General features: G+C 67.4%; 1 protein-coding gene across 1 annotated transcript; it reads right to left on the reverse strand.

Annotated features, from left to right (window-relative positions):
* Window positions 1-764: 764 nt before the first annotated feature.
* Window positions 765-16,007, reverse strand: WDR86 (WD repeat domain 86). The gene is given in 7 exon segments (XM_037515999.1): window positions 765-938; window positions 1,103-1,206; window positions 3,985-4,120; window positions 5,538-5,686; window positions 5,689-5,957; window positions 7,705-7,846; window positions 15,845-16,007. Coding segments are annotated over 7 exon segments (1,137 nt in total).
* Window positions 16,008-16,927: the final 920 nt, after the last annotated feature.

A 16,927-nucleotide genomic window follows, 5' to 3' on the forward strand; every position in this document is an offset into this window, starting at 1 on the left:
CTGCAGGGCCCCTTGGCATGGAGACACAGGTGCTGCCTGTGTGCCAGGGCCGCCTTGGCACAGGAGGGCTTCTGTCTGGGCAGGTGCCAGCCTCCGGGGCAGACCCTGCCTCATGCAGTGTCTCTTTCCACACCAGGGGCCGGCCAGGCCCTGGCACTGGACATGTGCCCCTTCAGGTCAGGAGAGCGGCTGCTGGGGCCGCAGCCCTGAGGCCTCTCCCAAGTCTGAACACCGCTCCCTGCTTCTCCCACCCCCCAAGATCTCAGGCTGCTCTGAGTGTGCCCTGCTAAGCACAGAGCTGGCTCTGGGGAGCGGGGCTAGGTGGCTCCCACCCAGTCTTCCCAGCCCAGGCCCGAGAGAAGAGGGACCCGCCTCGAGTCACACAGAAAACAGTGGGAGCCCCAAAGCAGGATGGTCCCTGCTGTCACTAGACGGCGGGTCCTTGTTCCCCGGCTGCAGCCAGGGAGGGCAGGAGGGCAGGAGGGGCCCCTGGACCTCTGGGCCCTGCTGCCTGACTGCAGAACAAAGCAGACACACGCAGAGGCTTCCAAGGTGTATTTCGGGTCTCCAGGGCTTCCTCGGGACAAGCAACAGGGCAAAGCAACACTCGGAGGCCCGGCGGCTTTGAAAAGGAGCGCCCCGTTGGCTCCCGGTGGGGGAGGCCTGGCCGGGGTCCTCGGGGCTGGCCGCGCCGCTGCTGGGGGCCTCTGGATGTGGGGGTGCGGGGACGTGGTCCCCCAGCCGTCCCGGCGCGGTGGGTGGGCTCAGGCCGGCTGCAGGGGCGCGGCGGCGGCGCAGCCCACCTTGTTGCTGAAGAGGCGCGAGAGGCTGCGCTTGGGGGCGGCGGGGCGCGGCGGCGGGGCCCCGGGGAGCCCGCGCACGTCCCAGAGGCGCAGGGCTCCGTCGTGCGAGGCGGTGTAGAGCACCTGGCCGTGCACCTGCGGGCGGCGGGCGCGCGCTGGAGGGGGCGCCCCGCGACCCCCCACCCCGCGGGCACCGGGCCCGAGGCGCTCGCGCGCGCGCCCCGGCGGGGCCGGGCCCCCCCCCGGCCTTCCTCCCCTCAGGCCGGCCCCGAGGTCGCCCGGCCGCGCGCGGCGCCTACCTGGAGGCAGTTGATGACGAAGGCGTGTCCGCGGAACACCCGCCGCAGCGCTCCCGACCGCGCGTCGAAGGCGCGCGCGCAGGCGTCCCCGCTGCCGGTGAACACTGCGGACACACGCCGCGCTGACCCGGGCCCGGCCCCGCGCCCCGCTCCGGACCCGCCCCAGCGCCGGGCGCCGCGGCCCCTCGCCGGCCTCCTCGGGGGGCCGCCGGGTGTCCCCCACTTGCCGGGAGCTGGCGAGCCCCAGCCCCTCAGCCACCCCGGGGCGCTGGTCTAGAGCGAGGCGCGGGCCGCCCGCGTCCGGCCTGGAGGAGCCGCGGCAGGTGAGGGCGGGGCCCGCGGGCTGCTGCTCCAGGTGCCGCTCAGGGAGGTAACAGCCGCCACCTGCGCCCGCCCGCCCGCCCCGCGCCCGTCCCCCGCCGCTCGCTCGCTGCGCCGCCTCCTCAGCCTCGGGCCGCCGCGCTGCTCCGCTGTCCCGCACGTCCCTCGAGGCCGGTTCTCCGCGTCCAGCCGGCGCGGCGCGGGCCTCGGCTCCCCCCGGAGGGCGTGGCCCGCCCTTCCCTGGCTGGACAGTGACATGGGGGGACACACCCCATCTCCGCGAGCCCCCTTCGGTGGGCTCTGAGGCTGCTTCCCAAAGGAGCGCCCCGTTCTTACCGGCTTAGCCAGGGCCCCCCAGCAGCCAACCCTGACTAGGGACTGGGAACTAACAATTGCTTGGGGAGGGCCCCCCAGGAAGTGGGGCAGAAGTAGGGGTGCCCCAACGGCTGTATCAGTCAGCAGATGACGGCTGGGGCCTCTGGGAGTAGGTGTGCCGCACATCTCAGGGACCCCACCTTGGGCCAGGACACCCCGTGACTCCGTGACTCGGCCACCAACTCCCCCCTCGTGGGCGGCAAGTGCTGGGGCAGAAACTCCCACCCAGCAGCCTGAGCAGAGCCACGGTGTAGGGTAAAGAAAATGTCAGGCTTTTCTGCCCTCCCGCCATCAGGATGGATGAGGGATCCCTGCCGTCCTGAGTAATGCCTGATGGCGGCCCCTGGAGTGGGGTGTGGGCCTAGGGAGATGAGATTCACCTGGGCTGAGACTGGGCTCTTAAGGGCGGCGTCACGGGGACGCCAGGAGCAGCAGTAGAAGCCGAAGCCGAAAGAAGAAGCTGAGAAAGAAGCCGAAGAGAAGCAAAGCAGTAGAAGCAGAGAACTCCAGAGAGCCCAGAGAGAGTGAGGACTTGCTGGGGGCTGGGGGCCTGCCAGCCTCCCGGCCCCCCAGCCAGCACCCCTGCCTGCCATATGCCTGGTGAACCCAATAAAAAACCTGCAAAACCACTGAGGACTCTGACTCCTCCTTTACCCGGTCTGCATGGGATCAGAGAACCTGCCCTGTGTCCTGTCTTGCCTTTACACACGGCAAGCACCCCAGGGCACCCTGGCCTCAGGGTGTGTTCCCTAGGCCGGTTCCTGCCTCACCTGCCCACCCAGCCTTTCTGCAGAAGCTGCGGGCAACTGTGGCCCTGGGAATTTCACTTCCGGCCGCCTCCTTTCTGTGTCCCCTCCCCCAGCAGACACGGCCCAGAGACTCCAGTGGGGTTGCTGGGTGCCCCCCGGTGGGAAGGGGGTCAGTAACACTGACGAACCTGGAGCCTCGGGCCAGGCCAGGCCAGCAGGGAGGGCCTGGAGCCGCGGGTGGGTCTGGTGCAGCTGCTCAGTGGGGAGGAGCCTCGAGGCGACACCCCTCTTTGTAAGTGAGAGGTTCCCCCCTTGGGAGCAGAGTCATGCTCACACTTACAGGCTTGGGCACAGGAAGAAGGAAAAAATAAATTTCCCTGTCAGACACCCGACTCCCGAGGGCCTCTGGCTCTATTTGCAGAGTGCGGGTCCACGCCACCGCACACCTGGGCCGGGAAGCAACTCCACGCCCCCTCGACCGTCCCTCCCGCCCCCTCCCCCAGCGCTGCGGGAGGCCTGTGGGAAAGGGTTGGGGAAAGACTTGGGGAACCTGGGGCCCTCGACCCCGTGGGTATAGTAGCGTCTACCTTCTGGGTGTGTGCGGGGCATAAACCTGTGGCCGGCCAGTCGGGCAGAGCCGCAAGGCCAGATGCGCGGCAATTTAGGCCTGTGGACAGGGACTGCTCCTCCCCAAGAGACTGTTCTGCTCTTTCTTTCCCAAACAGCTTGGACTAATCCAGCGGGGCCCCGCTGAGGGCCCCGTCCTTCAGGCTCTTGCAGGCGGAATGGCCTAAGAGGGCCCCACGGAAGTCTGTGTGGGGTTTCTGGGGAAAGACCTTTCAGTGGGTCTGCTCAGCCAGGAAATGCCTCCTCTGCCCCTCCCTACTCTTCTCCTGCCTGCCTGGGACACACAGCGATGGCCGGCGCAGCAGCAGCCATGTTGCCCTCAGAGGCCCCTGTAAGGAGGTGCTATGAGCTGGGGATGGTGAAGCCAGATGGCAGAGGAAGGTGGGTGCAGACGACTGTGTGGAGTCATCGCTCCAGCCCAGACTGTCGCCCTCTGAAATTCTTCTACCTGAGAGAAAAATGAACCACTCTCTCACTTCCACCACGGTTGCCTGGTGCCAAACCCACGTGGTCCTCAAGAGCGGCTGGAGTGACGGGTGTCACTGCCTCAGTTTGAGAACCAGACTGTGTCCTTGAGATGTGCCCTCGACCCTAGGACTTCTGCACATTCAGGGTGAAGGTGCAGGGAGCCCCCCTCACTTGGGCCTTCTTTGTGAATAATGTTGGAGGCTAGGGAGGAACCTGCTGCGCAGAGGGCAGAGGAGCAGGAGGCCCTAAGCAGGGTGGCCTGGGGGGAGCAGGCGGGGTGCAGGGTTGCGCCGCCGGAGGCCGGTGGCTGGCAGGGTGGGCAGGGCTGGGCAGGTGACTTACAAGTGCCTGCATGGTACTTGAGGGCGCTCACGCCGTGTCTGTGGGTGGAGAAGGTGCGCAGGGGCTCCCCGGTGTCCGCCAGCCAGCACTTGACAGTCCTGTCGGCGCTGCCCGAGTACACGTGCCCATTCACGAGCTGGGGGGGGGAGGGGCGTCGGCAGCGGCCGGGGTGCAGCGGCAGAAATGCCCCGTGCAGCCCGCCCACTGCCTGCTGTGGCCAAGGCCCCTCCGCCCCCGCCCCGGCTGGTGTGGGGTCAGACAGGCCACCTGGCGGGCAGCGCTTCAGATCTTGCCGCTCTGTCCAGGGTCCAGGTCCCGGACCCGGCGCTTCCACCACCTGGCCCGGAGGGAGGGTCCTGCCAGCGCCGTCCTCACGGGGGCGACACCCGGTTGCACAGAGGAAGCCCACGAGGCTCCCTGGCCCTATGGGTGTCCCCCGAGGCGCCCCCAGAGTCCAGCTGGGGGGGATCAGCTGCAGCACCTGCAACCCCACCGGCCTCGCCCTCGGCCGCCCCACCTGAGCAGAGGCAGCAGGCGTGACTCCCGCACGGGCCTTCTGTTTGCAGAAGGACGTTGAAGGTCTAGAGAAGCCTGACCAGCTGGGGCGAGGGTCCGGGTGGACCTCTGCTAGGTGGAAGATGGGCACGCAGGGGTGCCGGGCGGGGAGCAGGAGGACCCCACTTCTTGGCCCCAGGTGGCTGGAGCGGAGCCCACACCCGTCTGGGTCGCAGGTCAGGAAGGGGCCTGGGAGATGAGGAAGCTGAGGGAGGCCTCTCGCGGCCTGGGGCAGGGGCTCCCCCAAGGACACCCCACGCACGGCCCCCGCTGGCAGCTCCGGGAGAGATGGGCTGGGCTGGTGGGGCTGGTGAGCTCCCCTCAACCACTCTGCACCCAGGGCAAAGCAACCCCCTTTCTTCGCATTGCCCCCGTCGGCCTCACTGCACACAGGGTCGCCAGCTCCTCGCACATCCCCACCAAGCACAGGTCTGCTTCCCGGGCACCCGCTGGGGTCTAGGGGCCCTGTGGGACTCACTCTGTCCCCCGGAGCCTCTCTGACTAGCAACACTTGTGGGGTCTTGCTCCTCGTGGCAAACTGACTCCCTGCTCACCTCTGGGGCCCCCCTCTGTCTGTGGCCAGGCTTCCTGCACCCCAAATCCTGCTGGCCTGAACCCTGCAGATGACGTTGGGCGGGTGTCCCCTGGTGGAGGAAACTGGGGCTGCAACAGGTCCCCCCCTCAGCCAGCACCCCGGTCCGCGAGGTGTCTGCTCAGCTGTTTGCTGCTTGGAAGAGCAAGACAGAGGCCTGGCCGGGCCCACGGCGGTGCCAGGCTGCGGCCGTGGGCCCTTGAGCGTGTGTGAGCCGTGAGTGTGCGTGCACGTGGGGTGTCCACGGCGTAAGCAGCAGGGGGGTGGCATGTTCCTCAGGAAGAAGCTGGGACGTGGAGGGGCGACCGGGGGACGCGTGGGGAGGCGGCCGGGAGGGGCCTCGGGGGCCGGCCCTGCTGACGGTGACCGCGGCCCGGCCCGGGGCGGCACGGCAGACAGGCCTCACCTCCAGGCAGAGGACGGAGCCCTGGTGCTCCCGGAACACCCGCAGCTGCTCCCCGCGCAGGATGTCCCAGGCGCGCACGGTGGCGTCGGTGCCCCCGGTGAAGGCCGTGTGGCCGGGCGCGTCCAGCACCAGGCAGAGCACGGCCCCGAGTGGCCCCGCAGCGTCTGGTGGCAGCAGCCGCTGGCCACCTGCCACACCTTGGCCGTGCCGTCCGTGCTGCCGGTCACCAGGAGTCCCCCGGCCGCAGCCGCCTCCGGGCCGGGCGCTCCGGGCAGGCCCCAGGGCTCGGAGTAGGCCAGGGTCAGCACGCAGTTGCGGTGGCCCCGGAACTCCCGGGACGCCTGCCCCTTGTCCACGCTCCAGGCCCGAGCCGTCCGGTCATAGGAGCTGCTGAAGAGCTGGTTGTTGGCGACCAGGATCCTGCGGCGGAGGGGGGTCGGGGTCAGGCGGCACGGCGCCGAGTCTAAGTCTTCAAGGTGATGGGGGCTAAGTGACCCCAGAGAGCAAACTGGAGACACCAACCTGGGAAATCACGGGGCTGGGGAATCCCTGGACCCCCGCCCTGGTCGGGGGGCATCCCCAGGGCCGGGAGAGGCCTCTGGGCTCCCCCACCCACAGCTCGCCTGCCCTGCCTGGTCACCTGCCTGGTCAGAGAGCAGCTGCAGCCGGAAGAGCAACTCCTTCCCTCCTGCCAGCTGGCTGCACCCCCCTTCCAAGCCCAGCTCTAAGTGTCCCTTCTCCAGGACGCCCCCAGAACGTCCCGACACCCTCTGTGCCCGCCTGAACCGTCCCCTCGTCCATCCCTCCCAACGTGTTGGGTCCCCCCCCCGCCCCAAACAGGGGGCTGCTCCCCATAACAGTTCTAGGGCTGGGGGAGGGAAAAGTGGGGGTGTACGCAGCATGGAGAGGAGCAGCAGGGACACCCACTCTCGGCTCACCCAGAGCAGGAAAGTTTCTAGGGGACCCAGGACTTGTGGTCTTAGAAACAGGGAAGTCCTGGCAAAGTGGGACCCGCAGCTGACCCCAGGGGGCTGGGCAGACTCGGGAGCCTGGGGGCCTCCCTGGAGAAGCAGGGGAGAGGTGGGGTGCCCCGGGCCTCTGGGCTCCCAAGGCGGGGCCTGCGGGTTCACAGCCACCGCCCAGCTGAGAGTTTCAGTCCACAAATGAGGGTGAGCTGCACCCCAGGACCAGCTTGTCCCACTTGCCCACCCCTTGCCTCAGCCCCTCTGCCCCCAAAAGAGACTCCCCTGGACAGTTTTCCTCAATCGCCAGTTTCTTTCTGGAAAGAGCTGGGGAGGCGGCTGCTCCAGCCTCTGCCGCTTGCATGGCCTGACCCCGGGTCTCAGGCCGCCCCGGCTGCTGGAAGGCGGGGGCTGCGCCTGAGCTCCACAGGGCCCCTCCAGACCGCCGTCTCCCCCTGCTTGGGATCCACCGAACTCTCTCTACCCCAGATGGCCCTGGAGCCGGCCCTGCTGGGCCCCCCCACGGCTCGCCTGCCTGCCAACCACCGAGCAGACGCGTGAGGCCAGCGTGAGGCCAGCGTTGTGCCTGGTGAGGGTGGGCAGCACCCGAACCGGGCCCCGAGCAGTGCACCCCGGGCAGCGCCCTCCGGTCAGCCAGGCGGCCTTGGGGCTGGGCAGGCCTCCTCGAGCCTCACCCCACTAGGGTCCGGGACACCACAAGTTACATAAATAGCATCAAATTGATCAGATCAGCAAAGGAATTTCCATGCTCAGCTCAGGCCCAAATTCAATAAGGGAAGGAAAAATTCAAACCTCCCCAAGAAGGGGGTGGGGGAGATTTCCAACAGCAACATGCAAAGGAGACCTTTAAAAACACCCCACTCCCTCTCCAGAACACCCCCGTGCTGCGCCCCGCCCCCCAGCCCTGGCCACCCTCGGGGACCAGTTCGGCCGTTTCCTCGGAGATGCGCCCATCCGCAGGCGACCCCGCGGGGCCTCCAGCACAATTCACTGTGCTGCCCCCATCGGACCCCACCTCGCCCTGGGCAGCTAGAACCTGCCCCCCGGGGACAGTCTGTCCGGGGCTGTCCACCGCTATCGCCCGAGGACTCCTGACTGCAGCCACGGCCTGCAGCTCCGCCCCGGGCCCGCCAGCCGCCTCGGGCGAGGCCTGTCCCCACCGCGGGGCCGCCAGCCACGCTGACCTGTTCACTATGGACGTGTGTCCTCGGAACACCTGCAGGCACTGCCCGGTCAGCACGTCCCACTTGCGGATGGTGCGGTCGGCGCTGCAGGTGAAGGCGGCCTCGTCCTCCAGCTGGCAGAAGGTCACGTAGCTCTCGTGTCCTGCAGACGAGGGGCCCATGAGCCGCGGGCGACACTCTTCCGGGAGGCTCCAGGCAGGCAGGGAGGGAGGAGGGTGGGGGTCTGAGACCAGACAGGACGGGACGCCCCTTTTCACATGACAACTTAAGTCTGGGAGCCTCTAGGGGTGCTGGGGCTGTTCAGGAGACATCCTGCCGCTGAGCACGCTGTCTCCCTCCTTGCTCTTCCACTCTCTTCCCGACTCTTACTTCCCTCCCATGCCCGGCTTTGAGCGCCTGTAGTCTTCAAACTTCTCAGCTGTTTGTATTCACTCAGTCATTCAACAAACCCAAGATGGAGGCAGGCGGCGCAGAGGCCGGGGGCATGGCCTAGGCTAGCTCCCGCCTGGGGACAGGCACCCCACCTCTCCGTGCCTCAGTTTCTTCGCCTCTGGGGTGGGGAGCACAGCAACACCTATCTCTTGGGGTCACTGCATGGACTCCTGAGCCGGGGCCAGTGCCCCCTGGCCTGTCTGGGGAGAGACGCTGGGAGGGACACCAGGCCCTCTTCCCGGGCCCTGACATGTTTGGGAAGAGACACGTTTGCAGCTGTCACGACGTCAAGGGGTGGGGAGATGGTCCTGGACATCCTGGGCCCTCGGCGCAGTCACAGGCGCCTTCCTGAGAAAGCGGCAGCTGTGGGGATGCAGAGAGGCTCCGCGAAGACTGAGCCATTTGCAGCTGCTGGTTCTGGGGCCCAGAGTGACGTGGACGCCGGTTCAGGAGCGCAGCAACCCCCAGACCCTGGGAGAGGAAGGGGACTCCCGCCGCCGGGTTTCGGGGGCAGCTCGGCCCACACCCGACACTCACATGGGACTTCCGGCCCCTGCGTTGCGCAGGGAGAGGCTGTCCCACGTTGCCCGGCGCGTCACATGCCACGGCCAGGGCCCCGCTAAGGCACAGCCCCCTGCCCCGAGGGCCCCGGGGGGCCTGTTGGGGGAACACTCTGGAGAGGATACACCTGGGGCACATGCCAGGTAGGAATCCCTGAATTTGGGGCCAGAATTTAGGGGTTCAGCACAAATGGCGGATGAGGCTGAGCACAGTCTAGCGTTGGGGAGGGTCTCGGCCAAGCACACCTGCCGCCCGTGTTGGCGTGTCCAGCGGCGAGGGCAGTGTTGTCCAGGGGCCCTCACGTTCCTGGTCAGGGGAGAGGCTTCCACCTCGGACAACTTCCGACAACAGACCGGAGCCGAGTGTACTTGAGGGGAACCGGGGACCAGAGTCCGCGGGTGTCAGGCCTCAGGGCAGTCACACCCTCCGGTGTGTCGCGGCGGCCGCACTCCTGGACCCGCGCGTGTGGGGCACATCCATCATGGGAAGGATTTTGGTGGAATTTTAATATTTCACCTACATGTCGGGTCAGGTAGATTGGGTTGGGGGATGATTAGAAGCTTCTGGTGGTTTCAAGCTGATCCACGCCTCTTTTTGGTTTTGCCCCAGATTTTAGTTCCTTTTGCAAGAACCCAATTTTCTGGGTTCTAAGAAACATTGTTTTTTAAGCAAGAAAGAAAGACATGTTTTCCCGGCTCCTTGGACAGCACATGCCAGGCCTCCCAGGCCTTCCCTAAAATACATGTCAATTTAAAAACTGAGGGCGTGGGCCTCCCCGGTGGCGCAGCGGTTGAGCGCTGGGCTGCGAAGCTGCCCGCGGCCTCTGCAGCGCCGGTTCGATCCTCGGCTGCTCCCCGGCCACCGGAGGAGGGTCCCACATGGCGCGCAGACCTCTCCTGCCGCCCGCTGCTCCCCTCAGCAGTGTCCTTCGGTCCTTCTGCCTGCTCTGCTCCCCGCTCTGGCTCTGGTGAGTTCTCTCACCCTCCCGCGCTTCTGACTGTACCCAGTGCTTGTATAAATAAATAAATAAATCTTAAAAAAAAAAAATAAAAACTGAGGGCGAAATGTGTTTGGCAAAACGTGGCCGAGCTCTCACCAGCCCCAGTGTTTATGAAACCTCTCGCGATGTCAAGAGGCCTTCCTGGAGGCCAGCTCGTGCTGAGGACCAAGAAGGGGCGGCCTTGCTCCATGGAGGGGGCGCTGGGCCGGGCCGGGGTCCCCAGGTCTGAGATGCGGGGCCTGTCCCTCAGCCCGGAGCAGCTCCCAGGCTCTCATCCCTGTCCCGGCTGCTTCTGTCATGTCAACGGCGTTCCGGCAGCTGGGAGCTAAGTGCCAAGTGTGTGTGGTAAGTTAAGCCAAGAAAAGCATGGAGAGCCCTGGGGGGCTCAGTAACCCCAACACCCCTGCTCAGCGAGGCGGGGGCCCGCAAGCAGGGAGGCCCAGACCCCGAGCGGAAGGGGGCTGCTTTCGTGACATGTGAAAATTTAAAAGGGACACACACTCACTGCCCGCGGGCCCGGGAAAGTGTACGGGCGTGAGCGAGGGAGAGAAGCCGCTCTCTCGAAGGGGGCTGTTGGGAATCAAAGAACCTCAGCTCCGACACTCTGCCAGGAGGACCCTCTACCCTCAGGGGCCCGGCTGGAGCTGGCCCAGAAGCCCTGCGGCCAGCAGGCTCTCGGTGGACAAGCTCCCTCCTCTGGGCCCCTCCTTCTGCAAACACCAGCCGAGAGCCCTCTGGCCACAGGGTCCCTGCCCTGAGGCACGGTCTGCACCCCAGGCCTGTGGGTCGCCCCAGGAGCAGGGCCCGCCCGTGAATGCGGAGGCGGGGTAGAGGCTCCAGCCACTCGAGGGCCCACGGCGCCTTGCTGAGAGCTGCTGGAATTGTGCAGAATAAGCAAAAAAGCCAAACTAAAAATAAATATTTTCAAAGGGATGAAGAACGCAGATAAGGTGCAGCGCTTGCTTTCAAAAGGGCACATCGGGCCCGGGTGCCGGCAAGGCCTCTGCTTCCCGCCTCCCGCCCGCACACCCTGGGACTCGCTGGAGGCGCCCTCCACGCCCAGGTGGAGTAGCTGGGTGCTGGCGTGGGGCACTGGTGGGGGGCTGGGGCGCCAGCCGAGCTGGGCTGGCTCCTCACTCCTCATCCTGCTGCTGTTGGTGAGTCTTCCAGCTCCCCCCGCCCCCCAGCAGCAGTCCCTCCTCCTTCCCGGCCTGGTCTCAGCCATCCCGCACCCCCCATCGCTGTAGGGACCCCTCCGTGAGCGCCCTGGTGCCCCCACTTCTCACAGCCCCCAAGCAGCCAGAGCGCCCCCTGAAGAGACTGGACCAAGAAGAGGTGGCCGGTCCACGCGCAGGGCCCTCTGCAGCCAGAGGGAAGAGGACACTGCGCTCAGAGCAGCCGAGGGGCTGGGGGCCGCCCAGGGTGGCCAGAAGGACCAGGTCAACCCCAGAGGTTCCGGGGGCAGCAGCGCAGGGAAACAGAGCAGGTGAGTGGACAAAGCCAGATGCTCGCGGCCTGGCGGGCTCTGGAGCCCACGAGGGCGGCGGGCGGGCGGGATGGGGGCGGGAGACCAGCAGGAGCGAGAGCAAGGGAGGCAGGACAGTCAGGCGCTCGAGGGTGCGCAGGGCGCCGTTTTAAACGCAGTTACATCCCCACGCAGGTCGCAGAGGGACGAGGGCAGAGAAGGCCTGCAGGGAGGGCGGGAGGCTGGGACTCCCCCGGAGGTGGGTCCGCAGAACCACTCAGACAACCCCGACGGGGCCGGGGCGGCAGGAGCCCTCAGGCAGCGCCCCGAGTCCTTGCCTCCCGGAGCCCTCCTGCAGCCGGCCCAGGCCACAGCGCCGGGGTCCTCGCCCCAACCTCTGGCCACGCTTTGCCAGGCCCCTTATTAAAAACTCTCCAGTTACTCTTCTGGGGCCCTTCTGTTTCCTGCCAGGGCCCAGCCTGAGAGAGGCGCCCTGGGGTGTGTCCTCAGACCACGGGGGACGGTGCCCAGTCCAGAGCAGGGCAGAGAGTCTGACACGGGCCAGCAGGACTGGGGCCGAGTCCCCAGGACAGGCGGAAGCTCTTGTCCCCCGGAGCCGGGCCTGCCTGCTGGCCCCGCTTCTCTCCCCACGACCTCGGTCATGCTGCTCTGTCCGACCTCTGCAGCCCACACCCGAGGGAAGCCCGGCACCCCACACGGGGCCCTCCAGACAGCTGAGGACGAGCTCCCAGCGTGGGCCCCCGCAGACTCAGCAAACCGCACTCTGACGGCATTCTTCCTCGACCAGCACAGTCGATAACGGCTTGTTTATGTCTGAGAGCCTTCCCTGCGCTCCCACAAGCCCTTTGCAAAACAAGCACGAGATGACTCAGCAATCTGACTTTGGGGCTGTGCCCAAAGGGGCTAAAAGCAGGGCCCACGGAAACCATGCACCCCGTGTTCACAGCGGCGATATCCCCGTCACCAGAAGTGGCGGCGACCCCCGAAGTCCACTGACAGATGCAAGACAAAACAGACCCTCCACCGTGGAGTAGTACTCAGCCTCGAAAAAGGAGAGAATCCTGGCAGTTGCTGCAACAGGATGAACCTGATACTCGGTGAACTAAGCCGGGCACAAAAGGACACGAATGGCGAGATCACTCACGCCAGGGCCCTGGAGTTGCGGGTCAGAGAGACAGACACAGGATGATGGGGGGGGGTGCGCCAGGGCTGGGGCGGGAGAATGTCAGTGTTGAACGGGGACGGGTTTAGTTTTGGAAGACGACGAGGACGTTCTGGAGAGGAGGGTGGTGATGGCCTCACGTGGATGGACTTGGCGCCACAGAACGGGGCTTTTGGGAGCCATCAGGACGGCAGGACGGAGGCCCTTTCTGTTTTTTTTAAATTACAATGAGAAATGGTCTCGGTTCCAGGCCCACGGGCCAACAGGTGGGCCCCATCTACCCAGCTCACCTTGTCCCGCTTACCTGAAACTCAAGGCGCAGAGCCCCACAGCTGAGCATCTCCCACCCCATCTCAACCCCCTCGTGGGACAAGAGCTGGACCTCGTGGACCCCACCCCAGCGCCCCACGCTATCACCGGGCGAGGGAGTGATGTGGGGCCGGAGGGCGGCTGGCTGGCCCTCTCGTGGCTCCGTTTCCAGGGCGGGCAATAAAAGATGGTGGGGGGCAAAAGAGGCAGCGCTTTGGAGTTGGCGAGGCCCCAACACGGTGCTCTCAACCCAGGGCTTTCGATAAAGGCAGGGGCTGTTCACCAGCTGGCTTCACCCCTCAGGGAGGCTCTGTTAGTATCCTCGGCACCCCCGATTCACAGATCAGGGCACGGAGCACCGCACTGAGGACACGGGATTCCAGCCGAGCGGGAGGTGGGGTGCCACGGAGCCAGCCCCTCCTGCCCCGCGGGGCTGGGCCCCAGCCAGAGGGAGGGAGGGAGGCTGCCTGGAATCAAGCCCAATACACCCAGTTGTCAGCAGCCGGGCGGGGGCTTGTGGAACAGCCCCCCCACCCCAGGAACAGCCCCGGGCAAGAGCCGCCTCGTGGGAAAAGCTGCTGCTCACTGACCACGTGTCCCCGATACGATACACAGGTCCCCAAAGGATGAAAGAGAAAAGGGGACGGGGGGGGATGGGGGGGGTTTCCCAGCCACTCTCCCCTTTGCAGCCCGCTTGGCCGTCCAGCCTTCCTCGTGGAGGGCTCACCTGCGCCCCTCAGGCAGCTCACCTGGTGCTGCTCCTGGCCCTGGCGGGGGGAGGGGCCTGGGCTACTGTCCAGGGGCTTCTGACCAGCCCCTGAGCCCCCACTCTCTGGTTCAAACTGCCCTGAAGCCTGAGGAGTCCCAGCGAAGCCCCTGGCCTCCCGCCAAGAGGGAAACCCGGGCGGGCGGGGTCGTTCCCTGCTGCTCTACCACCCAGGCCGGACCCCACAGGCTCGTCGGAGCCTCTGTGGGCCCAGAGCCCTCCAAGGACCTCGCACTCACCCCCGCCCAGCGGCACCCACGAGAGGCTCGCGGAGGGCCTGGACTTGGTGTCAGGGGACTGCGGGCTCTGGCTGCGTGGCCAGTGTGTGGTCTTGGGTGCCAGCAGGCAGGAGTCACACCGTGGAGAGAAGCCCCCCTGCTGACTGCACTACCCTGGGGACACCAGCACCTGTCTCCAGGGGCATCTCAATGCCTCAAGTGCGGTATTGGGGAGTAACCGACACACCCCCATTTGCACTATAAACCTGTCGGCCTCTCCTGCTCACGGGTGAGTCAGTGACACAGGACACGGAGGGTGTGCAGAAAATACTGGGGCCCGAGCACACGCAGAGACATTTATTAATATTGCGCTGGATATAATGGGCCTCCCCGGTGGCGCAGCGGTTGAGCGCTGGGCTGCGAAGCTGCCCGCAGCCTCTGCAGCGCTGGTTCGATCCCCGGCTGCTCCCCCACCACCAGGCAAGGGTCCCTCAAGGGGCGCAGACTTCTCCAACCGCCCGCTGCTCCCCTCAGCAGTGTACTTCGTCGGTCTGCCTGTTCTGCTCCCAGCTCTGCCTCTGGTGAATTCTCTCACCCTCCCGCGCTTCTGACTGTACCCAGTGCTTGTACAAATAAATAAATCTAAAAAAAAAAAAATATTGCGCTGTATTAAGCCGTTCTATGGGGGGAGACTTTGCTCTTCCGGGGGCCACACCCAGCACGGCTCTCCGGCAAGTTAAGCCTATCAGAACCACGTCAGAGTAAGGAAAGGAGGCCACCTTTGTGCCCTGTGTCCTGGAGAATTCCTCAAGTGCCTACACTTAAAGGAGAGCCTGGCAATCAGGCAGAAACGGCTGTGGGTTTTCAGAGTCCTGCTGCGGAGGGCTGGCCCTCAACCTGGCCACCCTCTGGTCAGGCTTGGCTGGCTGGCAAGGAGTTAGCGGCCAGAGGGGACAACGGCTGTGAGGGCCGCCAGGGGGTGTGAAAGGAGGGCCCAGTGGCTGGACACAGAGCTGTGGGGCTGGAGGGCAGGAGGGTGGGCCCTGGAGACTCCAGGGATGCAAGGGAGGGGGTAGTGAGGGGGAACCCCCCAGGCCAGAACCGCCCCGTAAGTTCTGGCGCTTCAGTGGGGAGGAAGCCTACCAACCGGCCGCCCCTAGTGGGGCAGCTGAGCCTCAGGCCCACCTAAAAGAGTGTTCGAAATACCGACTCTAGTGTCCTGGCCGCAAGGTGCCTGAACCTGGCACCTGAAGGGTCCCCCCGCCCGGGGTGAAAGGCCCGTGTTCGGGCGGCCACGCAAGCAGAACATAAACTTTAGATCTCGAGCGCGGTCGCTGTGTGTCACTTTGGGAGGGTGGAGGAGGGTGCGTGTCCATGTGTGGCCAACTCGCCCTCGTCCACACCCCCACGGGAATCACCGGCGGCCCAAAAGCCGTCCCTGGGGGTCTTCGAAGGTGCCGCTGTAACTGCTTTTATGTAAAAGCAAATGGAAGCGGATCTGCAGTCCCTGCACCTCCGGGGGCTGCAAGGCCCGGAGACCACCTAGGATTTGCTGACTGTGGAGGAAACCCAGGCCTGACGCTAACCCCGAGGCCTCACACCCCATCAGGCCTGCGCTGGGGAGGGGCCTCCTGGGTGCGGGGCCCAGGTGAGCACCACCACCCCAGCTCCACTGCCCTAGAAAGCACTGCTCGGGCCTCGCCTGCCTGTGTCCTGCAGGGCTCGTCAAGCTTCTGAGCCGGCAAGATTGCAAGTGACCCGAGGGCGCCCGAGAGCCAGGGGAGGCCCGTGGGGAAGGGATTCAGGTTCCCACCCACTCCCCTGGGCCTTGAGGCTCCCGTGCCTCCGTTTCCCTGTCTGCGCCGATGGGATGAGGGATGGCAGGAGAGTGAGGACTGCACAGTCCGGTGCTCGGCACAGGGGCGCGCGGCCAGGCCGGGTTAACCGACCCCGGGAGAGGAACGTGCGGCGCGGCCAAGGGTCTGGCCAGGGAGCGCCCGGCTCAGCCACCTGCCGCGCCTCCCTCTGCCGTTACGGCCGCGAGGGCCGGGACTTCACGGCGAGGCGGAGGAGCGGTCTTCGGGCCGGCGGGCGCGCTCTGCCCACGGCCCCCCTCGGCGCCCCCACCCCGCGCGACGGCGCCGGGCTCGGGGCCGCGGGGGGCGGGCGCGCGGGAGGCGGGGGGGCGGGCGCGCGGCGGGGGTACCTTGCAGGAGGGCGCAGCACTGGCCGTCCGCGGTGCTCCAGAGCCGGGCCGTGCCGTCCTCGCTGCCCGTCAGCAGGCGCTGCCCGTCGGGGCTCAGGCTGAGCCAGTTGATGCCCCCGCGGTGCTCGGCGCAGACCCTCAGGGCCGACCCGCCGCCCCCCATGCTGCAGGCGGGCGCGGGGCGAGGAGGGGCCGCGCCCCGCTAGCGGGGGGCGCCCCGGCATCGGCGCGGCGGCTCCCGGCGGCTCCGCCCCGCGGCCATCCCGGTCCCCGACGCGCTCCTGCCGGGCAGCGGGCGCGCGTGAGGCGGGGGACCGGCTCCCGCTGCCCCGGCCGCGCGGCCCTCCGGGGACCCCGGCCCCCCGAGGCGGCAACCCCAGCCCCAGGGGCGCAGACCGCCTCGCTGCCCGCACCCCACCTGAGGAGGCACCGCTCTCCCGGCCCGGCCGGGCGGCAGGGGCGTCTCGGGCCGCGCTGGGAAGTCCGGGCCCCGCGCCGGGTTAGGGGGAACCCCGAAGCCCAGCGCCCCGGCCCGCTCGCCTGCCCCGCCGGTGCCGCGCGCTCCGGGCCGCCGCGCGGCGAACAATGCGGTCCAGCCTGGCTCCTCCTCGGAGACCACCCCCGCGTCCCCTCCCACTGGCCCGCGCCCCGGCCCCCCCCGCGCCCCGGCCCTCGGGGCCACCAGCCGCGCCCCGGCCCCAGCCCGCCCGGCCCTGCCCGCGGGCACCCGCCGGAGCCAAGGCCGGGCCGGGGCGCGGGCGGCTCGGAGGGGTCGGGCGGGCCCGCGCCCCCCGGGGACTCGCTCCGCGGCCGCCCCGCCAGGCGCGCGCCCCCGGCCCGCCAGAGGGGCCCCGCGGGCTCTGGGGGAGGAGCCCCCAGTCCGCCCTCCTGGGGAAACCACGTGCACCCCGAGTTCGAAAGAAACCCCGCCTGGCGAGGGGAGGGCCGGCTCCGCGGCCGCCGGGGGAGGGGGCGGGGTGCGAGCCGGCCGGAGGGGGCGGTGGAGCTTCCCAGAGAAGTCGGGGTCACCCCCTCCGGCCCCGGACTCCGGGGCGCCGGGTCCCGCCGCTGCAGGGCGGGCGT

The sequence above is a fragment of the Talpa occidentalis genome, unplaced genomic scaffold (genome assembly GCF_014898055.3).
Source record: "Talpa occidentalis isolate TD23 unplaced genomic scaffold, MPIMG_talOcc4v2.1, whole genome shotgun sequence".
Taxonomy (NCBI): domain Eukaryota; kingdom Metazoa; phylum Chordata; class Mammalia; order Eulipotyphla; family Talpidae; genus Talpa; species Talpa occidentalis.